At 44.7% G+C, this 27,990-nt stretch overlaps 2 protein-coding genes across 6 annotated transcripts in view; one reads left to right on the top strand and one right to left on the bottom strand.

The window, feature by feature from the left end:
• Positions 1-24,189, bottom strand: part of vwa8 (von Willebrand factor A domain containing 8) — a 51,838-nt gene extending 27,649 nt beyond the window's left edge. The window contains exons 1-25 of the mRNA XM_041056621.1: positions 23,933-24,189; positions 23,084-23,161; positions 22,808-22,938; positions 22,348-22,458; positions 17,549-17,716; positions 17,032-17,196; positions 16,763-16,812; positions 16,544-16,652; positions 16,331-16,435; positions 16,049-16,177; positions 15,205-15,339; positions 15,032-15,109; positions 12,285-12,445; positions 11,964-12,077; positions 9,520-9,709; positions 9,173-9,250; positions 8,960-9,075; positions 8,689-8,789; positions 8,005-8,111; positions 6,280-6,351; positions 5,506-5,582; positions 3,929-4,004; positions 3,391-3,526; positions 2,743-2,862; positions 2,441-2,646 (exon numbers count right to left, since the gene is read on the bottom strand). Of these exons, the coding sequence (XP_040912555.1) occupies positions 2,441-2,646; positions 2,743-2,862; positions 3,391-3,526; positions 3,929-4,004; positions 5,506-5,582; positions 6,280-6,351; positions 8,005-8,111; positions 8,689-8,789; positions 8,960-9,075; positions 9,173-9,250; positions 9,520-9,709; positions 11,964-12,077; positions 12,285-12,445; positions 15,032-15,109; positions 15,205-15,339; positions 16,049-16,177; positions 16,331-16,435; positions 16,544-16,652; positions 16,763-16,812; positions 17,032-17,196; positions 17,549-17,716; positions 22,348-22,458; positions 22,808-22,938; positions 23,084-23,161; positions 23,933-24,071 (2,952 nt within the window). The 5' untranslated portion in view covers positions 24,072-24,189. The remainder of the gene's footprint in view (positions 1-2,440; positions 2,647-2,742; positions 2,863-3,390; positions 3,527-3,928; positions 4,005-5,505; positions 5,583-6,279; positions 6,352-8,004; positions 8,112-8,688; positions 8,790-8,959; positions 9,076-9,172; positions 9,251-9,519; positions 9,710-11,963; positions 12,078-12,284; positions 12,446-15,031; positions 15,110-15,204; positions 15,340-16,048; positions 16,178-16,330; positions 16,436-16,543; positions 16,653-16,762; positions 16,813-17,031; positions 17,197-17,548; positions 17,717-22,347; positions 22,459-22,807; positions 22,939-23,083; positions 23,162-23,932) is intronic.
• An 880-nt stretch (positions 24,190-25,069) lies between these two features.
• dgkh (diacylglycerol kinase, eta) overlaps positions 25,070-27,990 on the top strand; it is a 45,362-nt gene continuing 42,441 nt past the window's right edge. For 3 of the 5 annotated variants that reach the window (XM_041057154.1, XM_041057157.1, XM_041057153.1), the window contains exon 1: positions 25,303-26,795. In XM_041057154.1, the coding sequence (XP_040913088.1) occupies positions 26,514-26,795 (282 nt within the window). In that variant the 5' untranslated portion in view covers positions 25,303-26,513. The other 2 variants (XM_041057155.1, XM_041057156.1) reach the window with 2 other exon arrangements.

Consider the following 27,990-nt stretch of genomic DNA (forward strand, 5'->3'; position numbering starts at 1 on the left):
CAGAGAGATGGAGACACTGTGTGCAAAAGCAGAGACGGAGGCTGTGCTTCAAAGAGGAAATCTTTACGGAGATACTAAAATGTTTGGAAACATCATGCAGATTACTTCAGGTGAGTCCCTCTCTGCTGGGGAGACGTGAAGAAATGGATTTCCTAAATGTCCCAGCAGATAAAACGAAAGTTGATTTTTCTTTGTTTGTTGCTGTCAATTTTCATAAGATAACTTTCATTATGTCCGAGAATGAAAACTAATTATACCTTTAAATGCATTAACTTCATGGACACTTACACTGCATCAAGACCATGAAGCTGCAGTGGACTTTTCAGCAAACTGCTTTGTTGTTGTGAAAAGACTGAACTGATCCTGCTGACCATTAAACAGGCAACACGAGGACACTACTGTTTGCATACATTTGCAGGACACAATGCTCATGATGATTTAACAGCCCTGGATCCTGGGGCATTATTAGGACCATAATTGCACTTTCAGACCTAAACGTTACTATGAACTTACACTGTTAGTCCTATAAATTGATTCAGAATCAATAACAGCCTCATACCAGCTGGTTACAGCTAAAACATCCATAAAATGTAAAGACCGCTGGGCTGTATTGATCTGGGTTTTAAAGTTAACACAGAAGTGCAATTATGACCAAATGTGAAATGGTAATTAAAGTGTGCACTGGCTACTGCCTGGAAAGAAGCAATTCAGACTTCGACTAAATTATCCTGTATCTGTCCCACTCCTCCAGATGTCAATAATGGTGGTGATTAATGACAGGAGTGGGCGGCCAGTGGGGAAATCAAAGATAAGGGATTGTCCCTGTGCACTGAATTATTGAGCTCAAGCTCAGACCCTAATTTCACCCTGTGGTTCTGCTCTCTGGTCATTATTTTCTCCTTGTCTATATAAATACATGTAAACATTGTGCACGTTTCTGAAGAAGACACAAGGAGGCAGAGAAACCTGCACTCATCTGCAAATACATTCAAAATAATCAGGTTTATCTTTCACACTAACAAGCTGAAAATACCACTTGTTTTTTTTTCCTTTCCAAAGTGACGGTACTGGCAGCTAAATGGCACACAGCAGTCTATTGATGATGATGATGGGAGGAAAGATGAAGAGGGGGAAAACGGTGTATGTGAACAGCATGTGCTGCACACTGTGGCTCCACACTGTGCGCCTGGAGATGGATAAACGACTGGAAAAGCTGTTTACTACTCAAACAATAAAACTACAACAGCAAAGCAATAAAAGAGAATAAATGTGGTAACCATGGATACAGTACTCTCTGCTGAACATTCACTGTGTCTCCAGGGGAGTTTTTTGTGTCACTTTGTTACTGAAGTCTTGGATGAATTATATATAATAATAATAAATTAAACAAACTGTTTCCCATCAAAGTGTATTTGGCCATTTCATACAGACTGAAACCACAGGGAGAGAGAACAAGAATGACATTCAGCATGAAGCATTTTGATTTGATGATCCTGGATTTTCAAAGGACATGGAAGTGAAACTTGAACACAATCGCTCTCGGCTATCTGCTGCGTTGGAAGGATGTGTTGTATTTTTATTTCTTCAGGAAGAATAAGCAGGGTTTCAACTTCTCTCTCAAACTTCCTTTTTCCACGAATTACAAAAATATTTCTGTCATTTTTTGTGCAGGACCAAACACTATGAGCGTGTTCCAGGAGAGACTATCTGAAAATAAACTATTATCACATCCCTTCCTTCTCTGGCGGCCAGCTTTTCACGCCTCCTTCATGTCTGGCCTTTCAGAACAGCTGCAACTATGTTGTAACTGAGCTGGAACCTGTGCAGCTGCACACTTCAGGCTTTGGTGATGATTCTTTTCTGCTATAATCAGGACCAGAACCAGAACCAGGACCAGAACCAGGACCAGGACCAGAACCAGAACCAGAACCAGAACCAGAACCAGAACCAGAACCAGGACCAGGACCAGAACCAGGACCAGAACCAGAACCAGAACCAGAACCAGGACCAGAACCAGGACCAGAACCAGAACCAGAACCAGAACCAGGACCAGAACCAGGACCAGGACCAGGACCAGAACCAGGACCAGGACCAGGACCAGGACCAGAACCAGAACCAGAACCAGAACAAAAACCTCTTCTAATAACTGCAGATTATACTGCCATTCTTTTGTAACAGTATGTTAAGGTTGTGTGAGTCTCTGTTTGTGGGTTCTCATCAGTTTGACTTGTGGCAGGAATACAGCCTCCCCTCCCTGTCACAGCTATGTTGTGAGGACACTCTCCTGCATTATTAAAGTATTTTCCAGTAAAGGCTTACGGCCATCTAATTGTCATGAATTATTAATAATAAAATAGTCTGAGACCAAACTGGAGAAAAAAAAAGTGGTGTACTGTTAACGAACGTGTATCATCTGTGGATGTCTCAGCGTCCCTCTTACCTGGAGGTGTTTGACGATGTTGACCACCTCTCGAGTGGAATACGGGTACGTGATGGTGCCCTGGTCGGCCATGGACCTCAGCTCTCCAAAGGCAGCCACCAGCTTCTGCAGAGTGGCGTCGGGAACATCGGGGCCGTACTGTTTTAGCATTGCCAGTTCTGCCTGTGGCTTTGGATTGTCCACCGCATGGCAGCTAAAAATGTCACCTGTTCACAGGACAGTGAGCAGTCATCCTGCAGAATTTACAAAGTGAACTTAAAAGGAAATACTGCTGGATGTTGAGCGTGTGTGTGTGTGTGTACCTAGAGCCCCAAAAAAGTCGTTGCCCAGAAAAGGAAAGCCGGGTCTGTTAGCCAGGACAAGCATCCTGAAGTCTGGATGCATGACTATGGTGTTGGGCCTCCCTGTGGCTTCACGTGGATCTTTGAAGGAGAGACGGTCATAATTAGCACATGACATGACAAGCAGACACATCAAAACCCGCACTCCTACTTCCTGTTTCTGCCTCTCTTTGCGTTTTGATGCCTAATGTTTTGATTCGATTTGTGTCACTGAGTCTCACACACACCGTCACTGCCCTGATAGCATCAGGAGCTCTCAAGTTTGTGTTTATGAAGTCTCTGAGTTGTGTTTGCATTCCTCTGGGAGGAAGAGCCTCACAGGAGTGGAGAAGCTGTCAGCAGCTAGCATGATTACGTGGGACTACATGGAAAAACTACACATTCACAGCCCAGGAAGATCCACAATCTACTGGTACTTGTCCATAAAGGCTTTTATCCAAAGCCTCCTTTAGTGTCCTGTATCTGATGTTTTACTCGTGTTTGTCTTCTGGGACATCCAATCCTCGTCCATTTAATGGTCCTGCCTCTGTCTGCTCACTGTATCTGGGACATGTCTGCTGTCAAGGTGTTAAACCCTCCATGTGCGTGCGAACGTGTGTGTGCGCGTACCTGAGATGATTCTGCGTCCGTCGGCCAGAATCATCTCTCCGCTCTCCACCAGGGTTTTGAGGATGCAGGTGACGTTTGTAGGAGCTTTGTCGGCCTCGTCGATCACTAATATGTGACCCAGTTTCACTGCCTTCACCTGCACGTGCACACACACAACAACAATGGACAATGTGCACATTACAAAGATTGTTACAGATGTGGTCCTGGATGTGACATCTTTGCCTTCTGATCATCTGACAGTCAGACTTCCTCATAAATAAGATCTCAGCTGTTCACTTGGTGAGTGCACTGTTATCATAACCGACAGAAAGGATGACCAGAACTATGTAAATAAATTCCAGTTCTATCAAACTGGAGTTTCCCTTTAAAGGTCCTACATACCCACTGTCCACCCTCACAGGTGTTTTCACTTATTTTGTGTGTGTTATTCTGTGTGTTATTCTGTGTGTTATTCTGTGTGTGTGTGTGTGTGTGTGTGTGTGTGTGTGTGTGTGTGTGTGTGTGTGTGTGTGTGTGTGTGTGTGTGTTACTAACTGACCAGAGGTGAGTCCTCGTAGGTGATGATGCCATCTCGGACTGAGGGCTGCAGGGTCAGAGTCTGGACGGTTGTATCCCTGGGGCAGCAGAAAACAGGGTTACACAAACACACACAGACACACACAGACACAGACACACACACACACACATTGAGGTGACACTGTAGATGTTGATTTACACAAATCAAGCAGCACTTCTGCTGTAGATTTACAGTAAAGAAGCTGTACTTGCTATACTACACTACATACTATCCTCAGTGTGGCCACATGGGTTCTCATTGACCTCCAGAGGTGGTTTTGGTGAACAGATCTCACGTCTTTAGTACATTTCCATATCTGTTTCCTGTGCAGTGTTTCTTTACCTGAACACCATCTGATCACTGAAGATGCAGGCCAGTGAGAAAAGGTGTCAGTAACACTGCACCTGAGATCAACAGGGCAGCAAATAAAACATAACACTGAAGCATCGCCTGATTCTCGAGTGGCACCCAGAATTATTACTCCCTCTTTCTCTGAACATCTCCCTGTTCAATCCGCCCTGCCCTCCCTCCAGCACCCCTCCCACTCAGTGACCCAGGAGCTGTCCTAGTTTCCTTCCTGGCAGGCTGCATCTCTCTTGCTTTTCTGAGCCACATCTCTGTAGGCTTTCAGTCGCAGGTTCCCAAAAGCCACATGCACAGATATTCCTGCCTCTGCCCTGGTCTAATATTAGCTGCTGCTGCAGAAGCTAACCAGGCCACATCCATGCTCAGCTCCACTTCGACTTTCACAGGACTTTGACAAACTACATACACGCACAGCGAGAGGAGAAATGGGTTGTGTCCACATGTGGATGTGCTGCTGGTGTTTAAGACTGAACTTCATCTTCTTTCAGCTCTTCAGGTTTGTGCAATTGACGACTTTTATTGGCATTGTATTTGCCGCCTATCTCCCATCACAGAGTCATTGACTCGCAACACATTGCCTTCTTATTAGTGCCAAGATCAATACAAGGCCTGTCTCTGCCTCTGATTGATCTAAGTTACATTCAATAGCAAGGCTGATTTCACTGCACATGTCACGTTTCTCTACGGATGAGAAGCTCTGACCTAATTTTCCTGAGGTGTGATCGTGTGAGTATTTATAGACGCAGTGAACCCGACTTAACAAGGACTTCTTCAAAACGCCTCATCGTTAATATGGCCATGTGAAGTCCCTGTTCTGGTGAAGGATGGCCTAATTCACTGAGGACCAAAATAGTTTTTGATACCCTTAGATGGGAAGGCCAAGGCTGGCAGGGGGGTAAGAGAAAATGCTGGCTGCTCACATCTGCCTTAAATAGAGACGCTTTGTTCCTCTTCCAGAAAAACTACATGTACGTAAAAGACACTTATGTGTTTATTACCTCATGAAAATCATCATATTTGCTAACCACAGAAGATACAGGCTTAGAAACCCACAGAGGCTGACATTTCTTCCTAATTTGCTTTCTTTGTATGGTTCTATGTGAAGGGGGAAAAACCTTCAGTAGCTTTCAAGCTGATGTGACACTTTTAGTGTGAATGTGTTTGGGTAAAACACAGGTGCACTTTCTCCTCACCTGTGGAGCTGTAGGTATTCTCTGGGCCTGTTCAGGAGGTGCAGGAACCGATCCACTATTTTATTCTTACCCACGCCCTACGGAAGGATTGGAAAACAGAACATTTAGCTACCAACCTAAGATAAAGAAATTCATCTCTATGTACCAGTGGTGTGTGTTTCAGTAACATAGGCTGTGAAGGGAGATAAAGAGGTGTCCGTTTCATCTGCAGAGAGGCAGTGCTGACAGGGAGAGCAGAGACCGGCCCTTCGTTTGGATGGTTCCATGTTCTGACAGGGGCTTCCCACAGAGCCTGCCTCTCCTGGATGGCCTCTGAGTCTCTCGGCCAGTTTGTCAGACGTTCAGTAAGCCGCTCTGACAGCTCCTAATGTCTCAGCTTGTCTCACCCATGCATGGTCATGCAGACTTGCAAATAGCTTCTCCCACTTAGTCTCCCTCACACGCACAGACACAAACATTAATGCAAAAACACACGCACAGACAACCACCTCTGGGTTGCCAGTACACTATGTCCACTTTCACTCCCTCCTCCTCTGCCCATTACGACCAGGCTGGGGGCACAGAGTGTCCCAGAGGAAGTGCTACATGCTTCATTATGCCCACAGTGAGCTGTCACCAGGAGGGGCTGGAGGGTGACATCAGGGAGCAGGGAGCCTGTTTCATAACTCGGCCCTCCACGCTCAAACAGGGCTGACATGTGTGGCCTACTTCACTTCACATTAAGGCAGTGAACACAGCTGGATCTCAGTGGACTCGCAGTGATATGTCACTCACCTGGTTGCCCACCAAAAGGAGGTGCTCTCCTAACAGGAAGTCTTTCAACATGTCCTCCATCACCATCATGTGCTGCAGAAACATTAAAATGAACAAACGCTCAACTGAAAAACAGCTCACGAGTTACAACATGACTTTGATTGAATCAAACGTTTTCACATTCATACATTACAAGAAAGTACTGTGGTCCCTGTCTGAGGATAAAACTGTGCTTCTATTCTAAAGACATAAAGCAGGCCATTGAAAAAGTAGGGCATCCTGCTCTCCTCCTGTCTCACCCTCTTCCACTCTTATTTTACTCTCCAACACAAGAGGACAGGAGAAAAGGGCAGAATGAGGACAGGGAGGGAGGGAGGGAGGGAGGGAGGGGGAGAGAGAGAGAGAGAGAGAGAGAGCGGGGAAGAGATAAATCTGGGTCACACAGTGTCATCAGCGTTGCCAGAGGATGTCAGAGTGGCATTTCCTTAGCTGGTTCCTCCCTGGGCATGCTGTGGTTCTGCCACACCAGCAGCAGCCAATGAGCTCAGACATGAGACACCAACATTAAAGTCAACAAAAAGGGGTAAGTGAATGTTTCACCACGTAAAATCTAAAATCTACCTGCACATCTACACAAGTGTCATTTTATCTAAACCATATGTCATGTATCTGAGCTGCTGATAACTAAGGAGACTTCTTCGGCCGCCACTGAAGGTGAGTAGTCGTTAAAATCAGATGGGAGTTTTATACCAATGCAAGAGATAAATAAACATGATACTGAAACTAATATATTGCTTTTCCAGCCACAGGAGCTTACAGGTCGCTGTATTTCCTGCTGTGTGTTTAACACCAGCAGTGAAAATGTGAAGATGTGAGGACAGAATCTGTTCTGGCTGCTGTTGAGAACCTGATTCAGATTTTGGTTTCTTTCCTCTGCCTGTGAGGAGCGGAGAAAAGACTCACACCTGTATTATGCACACACCCAACCTCTTGAACAAGGTTTTCCATTTCTTTCTCTGAAGGGGAATGATGTCCATTTCTGTTTATAGATCTGAGGTATGCACTGCACTGATTTTGCAAGACCTTTGCTCTTTTTTATAATGATTACAACTACAGGCTAACCACAGCCGCTCAATAACATCAAGTGCTTTCCTGTTGGACACACTAAAGCATGAAGTCACTGCTGAATGAAAGTCACATTGCTTTCTCATCCAATGAAATCTGGGTCAGTTACAGTGGACCAGGGTCAGATTCTACTGTCAGGCCAGGACCAAGATTAGCATCTGTGAGACTGTATCTGAAAAGAGCAAGGCAGGAAGAACAGAGAGCGTGGCCCTGGGCAACATCAGCTAATACCAGAACGAAAAGCAAAATCCCTCATAATGAAATAAAGTCACACACTGCAACAAGCACAGAGAAATATTAATAATGGCAAGAAAAAAAGAGCAGTGAGACTGAAGGGGACCAGAGTTTTCTCATTTGAATGAACACTGCTGTGAATATTGTGTAGTGTGGTTATACAACCACAGGCTGATCTTTCTCAGTCTGGGAGAAACAAAAACAAAAACAATGGATTATTCTTTATTATTTCTAATCCAGTTTTTTCCCCTTATATGGTGAAATCTGGGCCATGCCTGTGAAATAAATGTCTTTCTGGAGCTCTTATAAAAACCACACACGCAGACTTGGTAAAATGTTGTCTTGCAGTTACTGCTTGGGTTTAGACTGACATGTATGTGTAATTACCTGGGGATTATCGTAAAAGAGCACATCTGGAACCTTCAGTTTCTCGTTGGGGGTGTAGATGGGAGCGGACACGTTGCCAATAGTCAACACACCATCCTTTACCATACCTGGAGAAACACAGGAGAGGCAGTCAGTGTCAGTGTCAGTGTCAGTGTCAGTGTCAGTGTCAGTGTGTCTGCACTGGCCTTGAACTGAGAACATTTCTCTTCCTACTGAGCAGCTCCACTGGTGTTAATCACTTCCTCACTGGACACTACAGACGAGAGGAACTGCTCCTTAAACTGCTACCCACATCTGGACTTCCAGTCTGCAGATTCAGATTGAGATTTAGACCTTAGCTTCCTTCTTTCACTTCTGTTATCTCTCGTTTTTCATATTTGCTTCTGACAGATCATCATCTTCAAACTTCAGTAATAACTGACAGCATAGCAGGATGTGGTCTACGTCAACATCAACGTCCCTTATACACACAGCAGAAGGAACGACTGCAGAATGTTTTTGAGAAATATTTACTGTCTATCTTTAAAAGATGTTTGAGTCCAATGTGGAGTCCTGGACTCACCCTTCAAAGTCTAAGCCAGCAAAAACCAAGACGCAGCAGAAAACTCTTTTCAGTCTGTGAAATGTATTTAGAAACACAGAGCAGCTGAATAAATTTTATCTAGATAAGTGACTGAAACTTACAGCTGTAATCACGAGTGTGTTCAGCAGGATCTGGTGCGTCCTGTATGGAGCAGTTGGCGAGGCTTTTTTCCAGAGAGGCTCGGGCCAGGCTGGGCAGGAACCTACAACACACACACACATTTAGTCACAACCACAGAGCACTAAAAAAAAGAGAAAACAACTTGTTTATATGGCACTTTCACCATGAATCACAAACACAGATAAACACACAGAAGCAAGGAATCTGAGTGTGTGTGTGTGTGTGTGTGTGTGTGTGTGTGTGTGTGTGCACCTGGAGAGACAAGCCTTGTTGACAGCGTGAGCGACGCTCTCCTCAGGGTACTGAGAGAGACGGCGACAGATCCTCAACAGCTGTCTGGTGGAGAGAGAAGAAGCCAGAGACTGTGCCTGGAAACACACACCACACCCAAACACATTACTTAGATCACACATACGTAAACAAACTGGTAAGAGGACACACAACCACACACACACATGCACTTACTGTGGGGTCATTCGTCTTGCGGAGACTGTGTGTGAGGTGCAATAGCTGCTCCGCTGCTTCCGTTGGAACGTTGGGAGACTGAAAAGAGAGAGAAAAAGATGAAGAGGATTCAGTTGTACTGGATTATACACAGATGTTATTTAGCCTGCTCCCACTGGTATGAATGGGGTGGACACAATAATAGAAACACCTGTTTGGACAGCGCAAAACAAAAATAATCATACAGTCAGTCTAGAAGCTGCTGATAAGACCGCAAACACAATTAACACCTATTTATTAACAAACTCATCCTGTAGCTTTTACAAAGGCGTTGTCTCTCAGTGTGTGTGTGTGTGTGTGTGTCGTACCAGTCCCTGGATGAGGCTCATCTCCTCTGCTTTGGCCAGAGGGCTGACAGTGTGGTACAGGAACATAGTGAGCAGCTCTGGGCCCAACCACTGCTGACCTCTGCTGCTGCTGCTGTTCGTACTGGCACCCACAACAGGGGGCTCCGCCAGGGCCAGCACCCTGAACGACGGGTGGATGGGGAAGATTGACCTGAAAATACACACACACACACACACACACAACAGTTACACACCAGCAGTGGAAGAACATCTGTTCAGCTGTGTTCAAGTAGATGTGAAGTGCAGGTGCACATGGCGTTTGTCATGGATGTATGTGTGTGTGTGTGTGTGTGTGTGTGTGTGTGTGTGTGTGTGTGTGTGTGTGTGTGTGTGTGTATGAGTGTCGCACTCAGTCTATGTCAGGGACAGGAGCATGACTTTTGACAGCTGGCTGTGTAATTCTTTGATTCAAGAGGACAGCAAAGTCCATTTCGATCACTCCACACACACACACACACACACACACACACACACACACACACACACACACACACACACACACACACACACACACACACACACACACACACACACACACACTGCAGCACGATATATTTATTTTAATGTGGGCGGAAGCAGGCGCTAACCATCATCATCATCATCATCATCATCACTGGACGAGTGTGTGGGAAGACATTTCATACATGAAGCTATCAGAGGCTGTCGCTGTTTTCCAACATCCATCCCGATGTGTCACAGATAAGTTTGGGTTTTGTTTGTTTGTCTTGTGGAGACGGGGGAAAATAAAATAAAGGCAAACGTCCAGTAAGTGGCCATTCTAAGGACGGAAACACCTTGTCGAGGTCAGAGGAGAAAGGTTACGATAACTCAGATGATCACTCTTTACAAACGTGGTGACCCGGCCTGCCTTGTGTCAACAGTTCAGGCTGGTGGTGGTGGTGAGATGGTGTGGGGGATGCTTTCTTGACTCACTTTGGGCCCTTAATGCAAATCAATCACAGTTTGAATGCCACAGTCTGTCTGAGCATTGTTGCTGAACATGTTCTTCCCTTTGTGGCCACAGTTCATCGTCTTCTAATGGCTCCTTCCAGCAGGACAATGCTCCATGTCACAAAGCTAAAGTCGTCTCAAACTGGTTTCATGAGCTTCACGGTGAGTTCAGTGAACCTCAGCGGCCTCCCAGATCTGAATCCAGCAGAACACCTCTGAGATGTGGTAGAACAAGAGACTGGCAGCTTGAATGTGCAGCTGACAAATCTGCAGAAATGATGTGATGAGTCATGTCGACAAGGAGCAGAAGCTCAGAGGAAAAGTTTCCAACAGCTTGTGGAATCCATGAGAGCAAAGGGAGGAACGACCCGTATCAGTATGGAGTTCCTAATAAAGTGCTTGGTAAAAAACTCAAACCTGTATTGTACTGCACAATAAAATCCTGCTGGACGCACACACCACACACACCACACACACACACACCACACACACCACACACACCACACACACACACACATTTTGTCTGAGCCACAGGAGAGGAGGAAGAGGAAGTGGGTTTATTTCAGCCCAGACGCCCCACCACAAACATCCTTCCTGCCAGTTTAGGTGGGTTCTCAAGATGTACACACACACACACAGACACACACACACACACACACACAGACACACACACACAGACACACACACACACACACACACACACACACACACACACACAAGGAACAGTTAAGGTCAAGACCAACAAAGGTCACTCACAATATGTTGGAAGCAGCAGAAAAACAGTAAAACGCTGTCTCATAGTTTATAAACCACCAAACAGTGTTTTCAAACCTTCAAACTCACAGGTCTATTATTAAAACTATGCCTCCCAGATCATGTTTTCCTCCCTGCTACTACCATTCTTTTAACTTTGGGCTATTTTCAGTCTGAACACCTGGTAAAGCTCCGTCTGTGACAGGAGGCTCAGAATAAGTTGGATGATAAGAATACTGATCCAGGGGAGAGACATTCAACACAAACACGGAGGACTCAGCTCTCTCCTCTTCATTTATGTGACTTCTTTCTCTTCTTCAATTGTTTTTCTTCCTAACTCATCTCTCTCTCCCTCCCATAGACTCCCACCTGTAGATTCCCTGAGACGCCAGCATCAGAAGTCTGAATGTCACTCTCTTTCTGTCTCTTGATTTACCTTGAATACTATTTTTGTCTTTACTCTCTGCCTCCTTCTCCATTTGTCTCTCTCTGGGTCTTTCTTCCTGTTATGGGGCTAATGGTGAATGTGGTTATTGTTGTCTTTGAAAAGCCAGGGATCACATCTGTCATGTTCTCATGTTTGACGCACACACACACATTCACAGATTCTCCTGAAAAACTCCTGACCTTTCCCACACACGACCCACAGCCCTCTGTGTACTGACCTGTGTGTGTCTGTCTGTGAACGTGTGTGTGCGTACCTCTCTTGCAGCTGCTCGTCACTGAACTCCAGATGTTCCTTTAACGTCTGGTATCTGTCCCACCTCAGCAGCCTGGTCCCATCGTACAGATCCAGCTCCCTGTCATGCAGTAACCTGGGAAGCAAAGCACAGTGGAATAAGCTGAGCAGTGTGTCTGTGTTCACAGCTCCAGCTACCTGCAACAGGAAATCTTTTAAAATAGAACAGATTAAAACTGAGCAGCAGAGGAGAGCTTCAAAAACACAGCAGAAGATAGCACATACAATAATATCAACATCACGTTTTAAATATGGAGACAATATTTTTAGCAAACTGAAGTACCTAGACAGCACAGCAAGGGTTCCCAGGTTGACCCTGTGTATACCGTCGAGAAGCAGCAGCTTCCCCTCGATGGCAGCAGTGACCAGCGGAGACGGCCTCCACGCTGTGTCTCCGTTAGGGAGGGTGTACCTCTGTTGCAGAAGATCCCTGGCTGTCATGTCCTGGAAGTGAAAGGAAAAAGTCATGGAGAGAACGAGGTGCATGGAGGAAAGGGATAGGAGGTGGGAGAGGGGGCAAATCAGCACAAGAGAAGCAGGGGAAGAAAAGGGAGGCAGGAGGGAAAGAAAGGGAGATAAAGTGACAAAGCTAAGGGAGATAAGCAGAAGTGGTTCAGCATGCTCACGTTTTTAAATCACACAGAGAATCTGTGTAAAGTGAGCTGAGATTTTCCTCCAGTCAGAAACTAGATTTCCAGTTTGTCTCCTTTAACTGGATCCTGACATGATCTGGCTCTGCTGCTTTACTTGACATCTCAGCTTTACAGATAACAGTTAATGGCACATTTCTGTGCGGGGGAAACGTCTGCGAAGCAGGGCTGTCATATTGGCTATCACGCTACCGTGTCATGACAGAGACGGAGGGAAGACAGGCACAGTTTGTTCCAGGCAATGATTACTGAACTGCTAACTGGTCCACAGCAAGGAGACGTTTTGGATTAGGTCAAAAATCATTTGGTGGAATGGTTTCAGGGGGTGAGATTATACCAACAGCAGGTAACAGATAAGTGGACAGTCACAACAGTGAGGGATTCTAGGAGGAAGTCATGGATGCTCTTTGGGATTTATTTCAGCCTGAGCAGTGATGTTCAGGAACAGACTGAGGAAGGGCTAGCACCCAGCAAGGGAGAAACCCCCCAAAAAAGAAAGACACAGGCGACTGAGAACCTTACAGGACACAAGGTTACCGACGCGATGCAAACAGAAATCTGACAACAAACACAAGATGCATCTGCTGAAAAGTATGCAAGAATCCACACGGCCTAAAAATAACAGGCCAAGATGAAGCGCACGGAGCGGGAAAGTGAACTGCAGAGTGCAGGAGCTGATCCTGGTGAGACACAGAGCCCAGTCCCTGCAGGACAGTCCCACAGAAGTGGATCAAGTGGCCTCCAGCTGACATCCAGGCTTAATCGTTGCGGTTCGATGAAGATGTGAACAAGATTGTTGGAACCACAATCAAGGGAGAGATGGACCACCGGCTCTAGGCTATGACAGCTATCATAGTCAGTTATGCTTCTAAGAGGCTTGGACACATCGAGAGAAGCAACACCAGCTCAGCCTCGACAAGAGGAAGGCCGTGAGAAACGCTACACCAGCTGTGGGGAAGGAGAAAGCCACTAGCTGGCTGAGGACTGAACACTGAACTGTATGTGTCATATGTTACACATGTATTAATATGCTATGCTTCCCCTCTGGCCCCCTGTGTTCAGGCAGGAAGGGAAAGTGCTACTCTAAAATAAAATAAATTGTCGAGATTCTTATAGTTCAACATTTGTGTCCCACTCTAGCCTTACACACCACTTTGTTTTCCAAAAATGGGATTTTCAGAGCGGACTAGATGAATTGCCCGGTGAAGGACTCCACAATTCCTGCAGCACAAGTCACCCCTGACCTCAGCCCGCTAAAAATAGCTGCGGCATGATGCATTAATATATAAAGCTTCAGCACACCCACTTCCTGCACGGTCATCACCCAGCTGACTACATTCCACAGATCTCCTCTCTCTCTCTCTCTCTCTCTCTCTCTCTCTCTCTCTCTCTCTCTCTCTCTCTCTCTCTCTCTCTCTCTCTCTCTCTCTCTCTCTCTCTCTCTCTCTCTCTCTCTCTCTCACTCTCTCTCTCTCTCACTCTCTCTCTCACTCTCTCACTCTCTCACTCTCTCACTCTCTCACTCACTCAAGGGGAGCTTCTACCAATGTTTACATTGAGAAAAAACATATATTGCAGCAGCCCTTCTCTGCTCTCTATCTTCCAGTCAGTGTCAGCTTCTGGCCTAATGGGTGGCCTGAGGCTCGGGCAATGGAAGCCAGATGTGGTTCTTTCAGCCAAACTTACTCCATCCCACTACACTGTACCTTCCCTGGCTTTACACAGGTGAGACGTAGGACGGCAAATGATTTCACTGTCAATTAATCTGATGATTATTTCCCTGATTAATTAATTATTTAGTCTAAAACATGTCACAGTGTCACAATCTCTCAGAACCCAAGGTGACATCTAAAGAGTTGTTTTATAACATAACGAAAAGCAGCACATCCTTTCAAGGGATGATCAGTTAATCGTTACAGCTGTGGTAAGATGTGCACTCAGCCAAACAATCTCAAACTACAACCTTCATTATTCAGTAATCAATCATTTGTGATGGACTGGGAGCAACCGACCACCTGACAGACTGTGACGAGTGCAGTGAAGAGTTAGGCCAATAACAAAATGCTTGTGGTTAAAAAGCCACACGTGTGACGAGTGGAGCTGAAGTGGTTTCTGTTTCAAAATCCCCCTTCTCACTGTGTCTGCCTTCTGCCTTCCTATTGGCTGAAGCCTACTTTGTGACATCACAGGTCACAAACTGTGTTAGTCTCTGCAATGATTTGCTTTTTTTTTTTTAATACAGGCCATAACATGAACCAACACAAGTGTTTCATTAATTATTTGGGGGCACCCTACTGTATCATAGGCTCTGTAGTCTTTTCATAGATAATACAGACACATACACACACATACAGACTTTAAAAAACCAGATTTTATTTACCTGGTAGAGCATGACTGGCTCTATGCTGTAACCCAGCAGCTCGGCGAACTCTCTGGCAATCACTGACTTTCCACAACCCTAGAAAACACAGTTACTGTTATTAAAGCCAGAGGCCACACTCACTGTATGTACTGCATGTGTGCACAATATACTGTGCATTATGTGTTAGCCACCTTTGCTCCTATCAGACATATGTCCTTAACCAAGTGTGACTGCATCATGTCACACATCAGCTGGGCGTGGCTCGGTGTACTGATGAAGTTGGGGCTACTGCTGGGGGGACGCGGCTCCTTGGTCCCCGCTGGGACCTGCAGTTTGATGGAGAGAAGAAATTACTAAAACAGACCAACCAGCAGCTGTGGAAGAATACTGTAGGTATAATACTGTATGTTACTGTTAATGCAACTTAGTGTTATCAAACAATCCATGAGCCAAAGAGCACTGCATGCCTCTGATACTGTGTGTGTGTGTGTGTGTCTGTGCATGGCCAGCAGATATCTGTGTGAACTGCATGACTCACTGACTCTGTTTTGTCAGAAACAGGCTTTTTAGTTCATAATTTGATGAATATGGTTCCAAACAGCTCAGTGCTCTGGTTGTTGTTGTTGCTTTGGTAGAACTGTCTGACTTTGTGGCTCACACCCATAATGCAACAGCACAGAGGATTCTTGTCCTTTGTTTCTTTTATTTATCTTTTTTAAAAAACAAAAAACATCATCTAAAACTTTAAAAGCACCCTGAGGATCTTTTGTGAGTTAGTCCGACCTTCTGTATGTCTGCGAGTGACAAAATACACATCCCTGCCAGTGGTTTCACATTATTCCACTGAACCACAGGTTGAAGTAAAGCACAAAGAAATGCAGCAAGATGATACCTGGATGTAAACAATGCAGGATTTAAAATACTCCATAGGGCTCCTCTAACAGGCCCCACACAGGCTTTGTAGTTCAGCCCACATGATCTGCATACCAGGGTGGGGCTATAGTTTTATTCTGCGTGCAGCCAATCTGCTGGTACCTGAAAGGTGGCGTCCTTGTCCGCGACACGTAATGTGACATCTGCACGGCCCCCAAGATCCTTTGTCATGGACACATCCACAATGGTACTGGGTGCAGGCTGACGACGACCATCCAAAATCTCAAATCTCTACGACACAGAGCCACAGAATGAGTCTCGGCCAGAACGAATGCATCCAACTAACGTATCTTATGTTCGGACAGCAACAATAAGCATGCACATTATATGACACCACATACAAACGACCGAACATTTTGACCGGTGGTTCACATCTTGACTTACACTGAGTACACCCTCGACAGCGGTGCGCCCCTCCTTGCCCAAAATACTATTGTAGGGGTAAAGTCTCTGGACTAACTGCTGGGAGGACAGCATGGGGAAGGCATTCTGCAAAAACACACAAAAGACAAGCACTGGACACTACTAACCGAGGACCAACAGAGGTCTTTTTTTTCTTTTTAATAGCCCTCAGATTCATAGTGCCTGGATTCTCACCAGCATGTGGATGGCAGGAAGCAGGTTGTCCACAGGGAAGTCAGGAAGGCCCATGTTGGATGACTCCTGGGAGCACAGCGTAGTAGCTAGAGACAGCAGCTGGGACACCCTGACACACCGGATACAACAGAACACTGAACAGGAAGAACTGCTGTGTTCAAAGGCTACACATGAAGTCATTTAAAAAGGTTTTAGCTTCACTAAGCGTTGAGTGTTTACCTTTCTGCAGCAATGTTTGGTCCTGCTGAGTATAACAGCTCCAACTGGTCCTGAAAAGAAAATAACATCAAGGTGAGAACAGCTGCAGGAAAAACTGTTGAATCAGAGGGTGAGAACCTGCAATGTAACCGATCCTCACAAGATGTGGCTGAAATCATGAGGTAAACAGCGTAAAATGTTTTATGTATTTCACACAGGTGCAGCCCACTAAGTTTTCCAAATAAAGAGTGAGTTCACCCAAATTACAAACACTGAAAATTTCCATTAACCTTGAATGGTAGGTAATAGATGTCTCGGGCCTGGAAGCGAGAGCGCAGAGGAGGATCCAGCGGGTTGCCCTTGTACTTGGGAACAGGAAGACCAAGAGCGATGACCCGAAAGTCCTCACTTACACGGACAATCTTCCAGCTGTCCAGCTCCTCTTTGGTGTGCTCCTGCAATGCATCAAGGTATAAAACACTCCAGCCCCTTTCCTTTCATTTTACACATTTTATGTTAAATACTCTTTTATGGAACATGACTGTAGGTATGCAGCTGCATTTAACAGGTACAGACTCTGAATGTCACATAGTATTTATGTCAGGAGAATAGCGCTGTGGGAGTTGTGTGAAAATTCACTGCTTAAGTGTGAAGATTCAGTTACGGCTCCATAAACAACAGCCAGGACCGAGGCCTGCCACCTTCAGCCGTGCCTTCTTCAAATAATTGATCATTAGGTTTAATTTCTGAATGACTGAAAACAACTTAAAGACTAGTTTCATTTCTGAAGGTGTGTGCTGCACTGACCTGCAGCAGCTTGTCGTAACGCTCAGCTGACATAAGGAAGCGTCCGTCCTCCAGCTGCATCTCTCTGTTCTCCAGCAGGTTGTTAAGGACCGGCAGAACATTTCTCTCTGCCTTCTCCAGCCCCTCCAGGACCAGGACTCGACCTTGTGTTGCTGCCCTTACAGCACACTGGGGACAGACACATTGGAAGTCGAGGGGAATCAGTGAACTTGTTGGTATCAGGAAAGGTCTGATTTTAAGGCTGACCACTGCCTTTGGTTCAGCCTCAGGTCAGATCTGCTTCTCCATTGTCCAGCACAGCCTCTGACCCTGTGTACACGTTAAAGGTAAAAGCTTTTATACAAAGATTAGAGTGACTGTCCGTCAGTTTTTACTGCCCAAACTCTAATGACAATATGAGCTTGCCTTCCTGAGGATGTCCTCAGCTTACTGTGTTCAGAATGTCCTCCAAACTACTCCAAACCAAGCTTCAAAACGGTCTCAGTTGTTTTAGGAAGCCCTATTTTCTGCCACAAAATGTGGGATCAAACTTAGTTCGACTTGGTTTAGTTCATACAGCACGTGTGCATGCACAGGCATATGTGTGCGTAGACGCACATTTCTGCAGAAATCAAAAAGCACATCTGACGTCAAGAGGCAGGAAACTTTAGCTGTCTGGGTGGACCGCAGAGCGAGTGGCCATGTAATTAGGTTAACATGTAAATACGTGGCAGGTTGTGTGGGAAACAGAGCCATAAAACTATAGTGAGGACCAGATGCTCTATATTTAACTCCTGATCCATTTTCGGCACCAACGCTGTAATCAGATAATTGTTAGAAATGTAAGTGACGCAGGATGGTGAGAGAGACGGGGGAAGCACAGACAGGTCCTGTGTTCTGCCTGACACTAAGTGTGCAGAAAGAACAACATCCCATCAGATACTGAGAAGCGTTTAGCGAGCACTTAGCAATGGATGTTATTTATAGTATAAAGTGGATGGATAGAACACATGTTAACAGCATTTTCCATTATAATCTTCTGTACTGTCTGTGATGTGTGTAACGTTTTATTGTCATTCCATAATGCATGTCCTGTGTGTACCAGTTAACTTCCTTCATGAACACACAGACAGAAACGTTAAATCGCACTCTAACACTCTGAGTCCTTAGCTACCGTCGGTAGCAATAATAAATCAGAATATCTTGTTATTGGTTTCTATTTTTACGCACTGTCTCTGTGAAATGTTGTGTTGATTCAGTAGTAACTATGCTAGCTGACATGTGGCATTCTTCCTCCCTCTATGGTGCACTCCAGTTCTTACAACTGTTATTAAAGAATTCTGCTGATTTATAACTATTAATGTTATAAATTTTTGCTTATAATTTTTTGCTTTGCCTTGTTTTGACACTCAGTTGCCACAGGTTCATATGTGGAACTTAACTAAATAGCATTGTTTGGGTGTTAACTTACTGCATGTGAACAGCGTATTGAAAGTGCATCCAGGTAATTCATTAGCAAGCAGCACTTGCTGCAGAGGCTAACTATTGCTTTACATTCAGCTCTAGTGGAGGAGGTAAACTTTGTATTACTATAAAAGGGACTTATGTGCAGTGTGGGTTTGTAAGCTGCCTGACATAAGAACCTGCTGGAGAGAGGAGACTACTGGAGATGTCAGAAACACAACATGCATGAAGGAAAAAGAAAAAAGAAAGACAGAGTCGCAACTAAAGAGACCAAGAGTGAAGTGAATGTATGGAAAGGGAGGAGAAAGAGTAAGCACAGGGACTGACACGTTAAGTCTGAATATAGGGCTCCAAATCAGCACAGGGCCCCGAGGAATACTTGGATGTTCTAGTTAACACACACCTCCTACGACACAAAAATATTCTCAAAGAGAAAAGCTTGCTTATTCGCACCCACACGTCTTCAATCCCTCACACAAAATAAGTGTCAGATACTGTAATGTGTACATATACTCACTAATCACACCCACAGGCACATTTTAAAACAGAAAATAAAAATCAACTCCAAGTTTTATCCAATACACCAACTCATAAACCAGCACACACACCCTGCCCACATTTCATTAGATGGCACCAAATTCCTTGAGACTTGAGGAAGACCAGAAATAAGCAATCTCTTCACACCTATCAGTACCATCAATAATGCTGTATCTATTCACGAGCTGTTTCCATGGGAACAATGGGCACCTGTTTTCATTTTGATGGGAAGGTGGGAGGCGGATGAGCCTCAGGAACTTAGAGGGGTTGGCCGGCTTCCCTCGTTGCAGGAAACAGACGATGCATCTTGGTAGATTCAGAGAGGAACCAGCTCAACAAAGACTTTGGACCAAAATTGTTCTTCTTCTCCCTTTTTTTTTGCCTTTGGAACCAAGGCTAAGTAATTGTTTGCATATGTTCACTCCTGGGTCCTAGTTTCCTAACGCAGAAAGTGATGTGTCTTCATACCACCATCTCACTCTGTGTCATGGGAGTCGTGCAGTGTGGAACAGCAAATGACTGAGGCAACAATCACATGTGCACATAAAACAAACTTGGTGGAAGAATAAAACACGTTCCTCTCATTTTGAAGGCTGCCAGTGTCATTTTTTCTCCGATCATGCAAGATGTAATCAAGCTACACATTTGTAGGCAGTGTGTCTAATTATGCAGTGCCTAGAAAATGACACCACTGCCCCCAAAATAGACCGAGCGTACACACTGTACCTGTCCTGGTGCCTCAGAATAGAAAGTCAATTAGTTGATTACTCAATCTACGAGTAGATCTATCTACAGACTGCGATGTACAGAATTAAAACAGGGTTCATGGCTTTCAAGGCACTGAAAGTTTTTGAACTGTGTGTCCATTTCCTTTTGTGTGTGTGTGATTGTCTGAACGGAGACAGGTGTACTGGAGTCACAGCAGAGCCCCACCAGCTGCATCCCATCCTGTAATCAACATTTCTACTCACACTCAGCCCAGTTCCTCACATTCCCAGTCATTCCCAGTCATCCCCGGCTCATATCTCATCCCTTTAACGCTGCAATAAATGTTGTTCTTCTATTTAAAACTCAAACTATGAGTAAAGTCTACAAGATAAATGTTCTGAGAGTAAAACAAGAAAAACTTTGCCCTGTTTCCATGGAGTTGATGTTTGACCTGTTATGCAACTGATGACACCATGTGTTAATTAGCTGTGGGTAATGACATGACTGAGTAAATGTTAATTATCACAGCTTATCATCACCTGTCACTGCTGGCTCCTTGAAGCCTGGTGACATGGTTTCAATGGTCTTCTATGGATTTTGTATTTTTGTTTGTTTTTCTGTACCTCTGACAGATGAATGGAGATGAATGAGAACAGAAAGTTATCCTTAGAGAGAAACCAGCCTGGATGATAAGGAACTGCTGGTCGCCATGGTTACCTGACTTACAAAGTCAGCAGAGTGTGGGGGTGTATGTTTGTATATATGATCGATCAATAAGGCGAACGGAAGGGAACAGAATGGAATGGCTGAGGGACAGCACTGCTGCTGTGGCGTGACTTTACGTGCTACTATAACTGAATGCACTTCAGAAAGAGGTAGAGAGGAAAAAACCCCATCAGGCAATGTTCCATGCTTGCTTTTTTCCACAGTGGTGGAAAAAAAAACCCACCAAGTTGATAGACATGCTCCATGTTGTGTTTACAGACCAGTTTTCAGTATTGGTCATATCAGTTCTTCACAGTGTTAAACAGACAGTTAGCCAGAGTTGGATTGTTGTGAATTAAAATTTGTGTTTTAATGGTATTTAATCTAAAACACTATGAAAAATGAAATGATGTTTGTACAGGACTGTGTAAAGCCAACGTCGAGAGGAAATTTAGAAAAATCTTTTAGTAAAACCATCTCAGTTTGTTGTACTGAGCTGGAAATGAGCCATGAACCTAACATGGACAATCCTTGAGTGATTGAGAAAAGAGAGGAGTAAAGATGAGTCTATTTTTAAATCTTTGCCTCTAGAGGACATCTCGGTAGCCACCCATGTAGGAAACACAAATGGGTAGAATTTACACAGTGATAGAGCCTAGCCCAGCATCTACTGAGCTAAAGGCGGAGTACAGGGTGCTAGAGAGGTCACAAGTCTACAGCAGGGGTAACAAATACAGAAATACATCCACATTCTCAGTCAAAGACCATGTAGTGAGTCTACATATTGAAGTGTGTACTCAGAGAATCCACTGACCAGGTCCTTACAGACGTCTTCAACCTGTCGCTGGACCTGGATATTGTTCCCACATGCCTGAAGTCTGCTGCTATCACCCCTATCTCAAAGCAGTCCATGGCCACGTGCCTACATGACTACCGTCCTATCACACTCACACCCATGTGTGTGAATGTCAAACACATAAACTCAGTCAGCATCATTACGCTTACTGGGCCGACAGATTAACAGAGGATGAAATATCCACCACGCTCCACTTTGCTCTGTCACGACTGGAAAATAGATTTTAGTTCTGTCTTCAACACGATCACCTCATCCGACTTGTCAGTGAAGCTCCAAACCCAAGAACATTGCAACTGGACCCTGGACTTTCCAGACCTGACCAGCGGACCACAGTCCATCAGGATGGACAGTCTGACCTGTTCACCTCAGACCTAGAGCAGGGCTGTGTACTGAGCCCCCTCCTCCTTAATCACATTCAAATGTTATTGTGTCAAACATTTACAGAGCAGTGTGGCAAATGACTTGGTTTATCAGGAAAAGCGGATTTTACACCAACGTGCGTTGAATTCCCTGCTCGTTAGACAGTGTATAAAAAAAAAAGAGGATCTACCTGGTCGATGTAGAAGGCCGTCCCTGAGCGGATCTCTCTCCTCTGTTTCAGGTCAGTCTCTGTGGTGTCCCTGGATAGAGCTACATACTCCACCTCCCGTTTGGTCAACTCCTGGTCAAAAACAAGGAGAAACTTCAGAGCTTCACACAGCATTTTGGGCACCGTTGCAAAAGTTGACGGCTTAAACATTCCAATACAAAATCAGAGAACTGTACAAACAGATTGCATGAATCAACAGTAATGATAAATGAGTGATATAGCTAATGGATAGATGGATAACACATTTTTGGGGCAGTTTGTTCTCAAAAAACATTTATACAGCTATGTCAACATATTGTGTCCATTAGCATTGATAAACTATTTTGTTCATAACTGAGACTGGGTTTTGGGGGGTATTGGGTCTGTAACAGTTTTGGTACAGTTTTACAAATACTTGGGTGTGTGTTTTGTGTTTACTCACGAGGTACTGCATCGCGATGGATCGTCTCAGGGGCCCTGGGGGGCCGATAAGAAACACATCCTGGCCCAAAAGGTCTTTCTGCATAATCCATCGTAGGTGCTGAGCCACTGTCTGGGGTAGGGAGTCTGATACTAGCAAAACCAAACAAAAAGTTTTAGTAACTTTTGTTTTACTTGTTGCCATCGCCTTCCTCTCATTTCACGCAGACACTGTGCAGACATATTTTGAACAAACATCTCTAAATACATGAGATTTAAAAAAAAAAAAAAGACATACTGTGTTTGACAGGAACAAGTTCTGGATTCCGGGGCGTTTTGAGTTTGTAAGAGATCTCTCCGATCTTTACTGTCTCACCTGCAAAAAGAGTATGGAGATGGAGCAACCAACACATGAGAGTGTCTCACAGACAGTTCCAGTGATAATCAGGACACTGCACTATCAGCTTCTACTGATATTTAACTTCTCTTCAGTTTCAGGGCCCTGGTATTGTGCATGCTGGATCACTGTCGCGCTGCTTACTGGGACACAGCGGAGCCACCTGTGCTTTTCCTACTGTGACAACTCAACAGTGTGAGCAACAGCAACAGAAAAGGCAACAGACAAAGAAAACCTGTTTACCGAGATGCAACGGTTTCTAAACCAAAAACAAACATGGCAGCCACAGCAACATATGCTTGCTCTTTTTATACAACAAAAGTTATAAGCATTATTGTTGTATATAAAGATATATAACAGTATTAACTGATATGGATTAAACAACTAAACCTTGCAAACGACCTGAATGTAAAAACGATGGCTATCAGTTGCACCTATAACTGCGGTTCGCTGCTGAAGTGACTGGACGCGGTTGAACAGTTGAGTTAACCTTTCACCTATAAGCGAAGTCAACGTGTTACGCTAATCGCACACTTGTCGTCTCATTGTGTTCAGCAAGAAAACACGTTGTACACCACCGGCGTTCTGTCACCTTGGAAACACACAGTTTCACTTCTGTCCAAAAAGGATCAAGCTAGCTACCCACAGACACAACGTACTGGTTCCGACGGAACACGGGCTTTAAAATGTTCACTCTGCCTTCGCTGTGGTGTTTTAACTGGTTATAACTGACTGTAACAGGCAGGTTACCCGAGGATGTGTTGAGAAGTTTGACCTCATGGCTTCTCCACATCCAGCCGTCTCTGCCCAGGACAGAGCCCAGAATAGTCCGCATCCTCCTCGCAGCGACGGCCGCTGCTGTGCCGCGACATAAAATCTGGCCTTGCATCGTTAAACTATTCCGCTTCCATGCAGAACACAGTTTGAAAGAAGGTCCACACGCGTCTTATCAGGCTACGTCCTGTCCGGCCTTACCCCCATTTCATAACAACCGTCAGCTCATTTTGTCCGAGGGGGAAGATAATAAAAGGGGGACCAAGTGGTCCGGCACTAAAGTCTTCCGGAGTGGTTTGCTGACGAGTGTCCCGTTCTCACATCAACAGATCATGATGTGACTGTATTTACAAAGCGCTGTTTGGCTAAGATGAAAGAAAATAAAATAGTCTAATAAATGTTTTGTATGATTTATGACTAAACCTACATTCTTCATTCATTTGACGGTTGATGTCTTTAAGCTGCAGCCTTTCAAAGTAAGAAAGTTCAGAAATATTATTGGCACACACTATTTAGGTAAAGAACACCTAGTGTACATATAGGATATATATATAATTTCAGGTGTTTTGTCACAAGAAGGTGAGCATCTATATTTTTTCTTCATGTCTATAATTTATTCAGCTTTAATTGTTTTATTTTATTACTGCAGCCAACGTACCACCAGTCTCTCTCTGTCCCCACCCTTTCTCTCCATACATCCATCATGATATAAATGTAAATGTGTAGTACATTTAAAAACAATGACTGTGGCTTTACAAGGGACGACCACCGTCACAAACCCTGAAAACTGAAAAGCAATGAGCAGAAAGAATAAATGAACGAACATTTGTGTCAAGTGTCAGTGAAGACACGGAGCAGCCTGAATAAACTCACACAAATAAAATGGCTTCAGAAATCGGGGGAAATTAGGAAACTTGTGAAAATCCATGATTTTATTAATTAGATTAGGAGAGATGGGACACAAATAGATGACGTAATTTAAACTCCGCTCTCGGGGGGGTGGGCAAACCGAGCCGAGACGCGCGCGTTTAAGTGGGTTTGACATTTATCACGTGGAGAGGCGATAGGCTCGGCCCACGCCGGAGCAGAGCGGAGGGAAAAGGAGCAGGCAGGAGGAGAGAAGTGGTGGAGGTGCGGTGGTTGTAGTGGAGGGAGCACAAGACGAATTAAATCCCATCTTTTCAGCGCGCATATGAGAGGCGTAAGGGCAGCGAGGCAGGTTGTGAATTCCTCCACCTTTCCCTGATTTCGGTTCTTTTCTCCCCGGAGCAGACACAGAGGTCTGGGACTATGGAGGATGTCTACCATTACACCCGCAGCCCTGCCTGGGAGGACCTGGTTAGTAAAAATTCAGCACTGGAGACTTTTTTTTGTTTCTCATTTCACTGCGAGTCTGCTCAGCTTCCCCAAAGACAGAAAACAATTAGACCTTTTATCAGACTGTGTTCACGTGTCTAGTCTTCATTACGATCTTTTTCGGACTTCGTCTTACACTTTGGAGGTGTTTCATCTTCCTCTGTGTAACAGGCTGCGTTCGTATAGTGTTGTCCTTTCTTTTGCCGTGAATAGTGGAGTTCTGTTCTGGAAACCCCTTTAAATGTCACTTTATTATGTCTTAATGGACAACACTTCGTGGCTAGTTGAATTTATTATCAACAGAAAGTGTTCGGGGATCTTTTCTCTTCTCTTCTCTTCTCTTCTCTTCTCTTCTCTAATATTTTTATGTTCCTGATGTTGGAGGCTATCCTTCCCGTTTCCTAATAAAATCCAAGTCCTTCCTCGCCTTGCCCGCTGAATGGAAATTATATAATTATATAATATAAAATAATTTGCACCCTGTCATGTCTGATAGATGATCACAGTTAGGTCTAGACCAGGAGTTACTTATTAAGACAGTGATAAGTGTTTGTAAAAAAAAAAAAAAAAAAACTAAATAAATAAATAGATTTTTATGATCTTGTTTAAACCTCTGGCTCAGTATACAGTATATTACTGTATGTACAAGAGAATGGAGAAATGCATTATGATGAGATCGATGGATTACAGCATCATTGAGCCAAATATTTGATGACAGGACAGATCATGATCACTTCCTGATCGCAGCCTTATTGATTTATTGTCATGTTATATTTAGTGGTTACACCTCCCACAGTTTTTAGCAGCAGTCCAGGTTATTTTGACTTGAGAAAAAAAAAAGAAATGAAATCACAGTTAGTCTGATTATGCTCATTTAACTTTTGCGACACTACTGCTCGGGTGCAGCGCTTGTGAAAAACAGCCGCTAGGGTCTGCCAAGCCACGGACGTGTCCACCGGTGGATGAGGCGGTCTCTAGCCTCAGTCGGGACTGGCCGTGTAGACTGGAGCCATAACCATCAGCCGAGCAGGGACTGGGGTGGTGTGTGTTTGTATGTGTGTGAGTGTGTGTGTGGGAGTGAGGGGGGTGATATGCTTTGGAGCCCATCCCCACTGTGCCGCGACATGCTACATCCCCTATGCGTTTACCAGCCCACGCACACTCCAGAAAACAGCCGTTTTCACCACAGAGACAGTGAGAGATGACAGCGAGGAGAGACGCTTCTCAGCCGCTGAGCAGCTCTCGACTCCAGGAGAGGAAGGGAGCGGCGGACCGGGCGAAGGCTAACCCCGAATGGTTTTATTCCTCCCCTCGACAGGAGCCGGAGAAAGGGCCGGCGTCCGCGGCGGGGATCCATGCCCATGTGTTGGGCGCTGGCGCTGGCTCCGGCGCGGCGGACGAGTCCTCTGACAGCGAGGCAGAGCAGGAAGGCCCCCAGAAACTCATCCGGAAAGTGTCCACCTCAGGACAGATCAGGAGCAAGGTAAGATACCTCTGTATCTTTGTCTTTCTTTGACTTACATGGATGTCTGGATTACACACGGTCACATGTCGTTTGTGTACTTACTGGGTGTCACAGTCCCTGGTGCCTGGGCCGCTTGTTGATGGGGGGGTCACTCCTTCAGCTAGATGATCAGTGGGCAAACATCCTGCTGAGTTGTCCCTGAGCAAGGCACTGATCGGCTATGGCAGCACCATACTACTGGATTATCTGACCTGCAGTCTGACCTACCTGCTGACTGGGCCATTCAAATGAGTAGGCCTGTGTAGTGGAGTTTGCTGCAGATTGATTCCTAATGATGGTGAATGGTACCAAGGAAACGCAGAGGCTGCTCAGTATTTTTGGTCTTTACTCTTTTATCATGTAGGCTCATGTAAGAGGAGACTGCAGGGCTGCTGCAGACCGATAAGCCCACAGTTTGATGTCGTTAGTGTAAAATAAAAACTTGCAATTTCACAAAGAATTGCTAAAACCTGTTGCTTTTGAAGTGTGTCCCCAGACAGTAGTACAGTAAGTAAAGGGACAACTCATGTAGAGCTGCAGTGATTAGTCGATCAATCGATTAGTTGATCAACAGAGAACTATTTTGGTAATCAGTTAATACCTTCATTTATTTTTCAAGCAAAAGTGCAAACAAATCTGGTTTCATTTTCTCATTCTTGTCCTGTAATGTAGAATATTGTTTTTCACTTCATCACAATAAACCAGCATCTATTTGTTTAAATAAAACTTAACTGTAATGTCACTTTATGGGATATAAAGTAGATATAAAAAGAAGATTTAAATCAGCTTAAACAATACATTTTGTGTCATAAATAAAATGGAGGACCAACGATCTGCTGCATCCTTGCGTTTGACGTGGGCTAAGTAAGAGGATGCTGTGCTAATTCTTAACTCTGACACCTAAGCTTTCTTGGCCCACTTATCTTTTACACTGCAAATGAGTGCTATCCTCCCACACCAATGGATCCACTTAATTATTGACTGCTCCATTCCACCCCACTTACATTATTCAGCAGAGGGGTATATTTAGAGACCTGGGGCAGAGGAATGGCTGGTCATACCTTTCTTATGCAAATTCCCCAACCAGTCAGAGTTGTGCTGCCCACTGGTTTTATTGCAGGGCTGCAACAAACATCATATACACATCTCATTTAATCAGTTTCTCACATTTTCA

This window comes from Toxotes jaculatrix, chromosome 15 (assembly GCF_017976425.1).
Source record: "Toxotes jaculatrix isolate fToxJac2 chromosome 15, fToxJac2.pri, whole genome shotgun sequence".
In the NCBI taxonomy this organism is placed as follows: Eukaryota; Metazoa; Chordata; class Actinopteri; family Toxotidae; genus Toxotes; species Toxotes jaculatrix.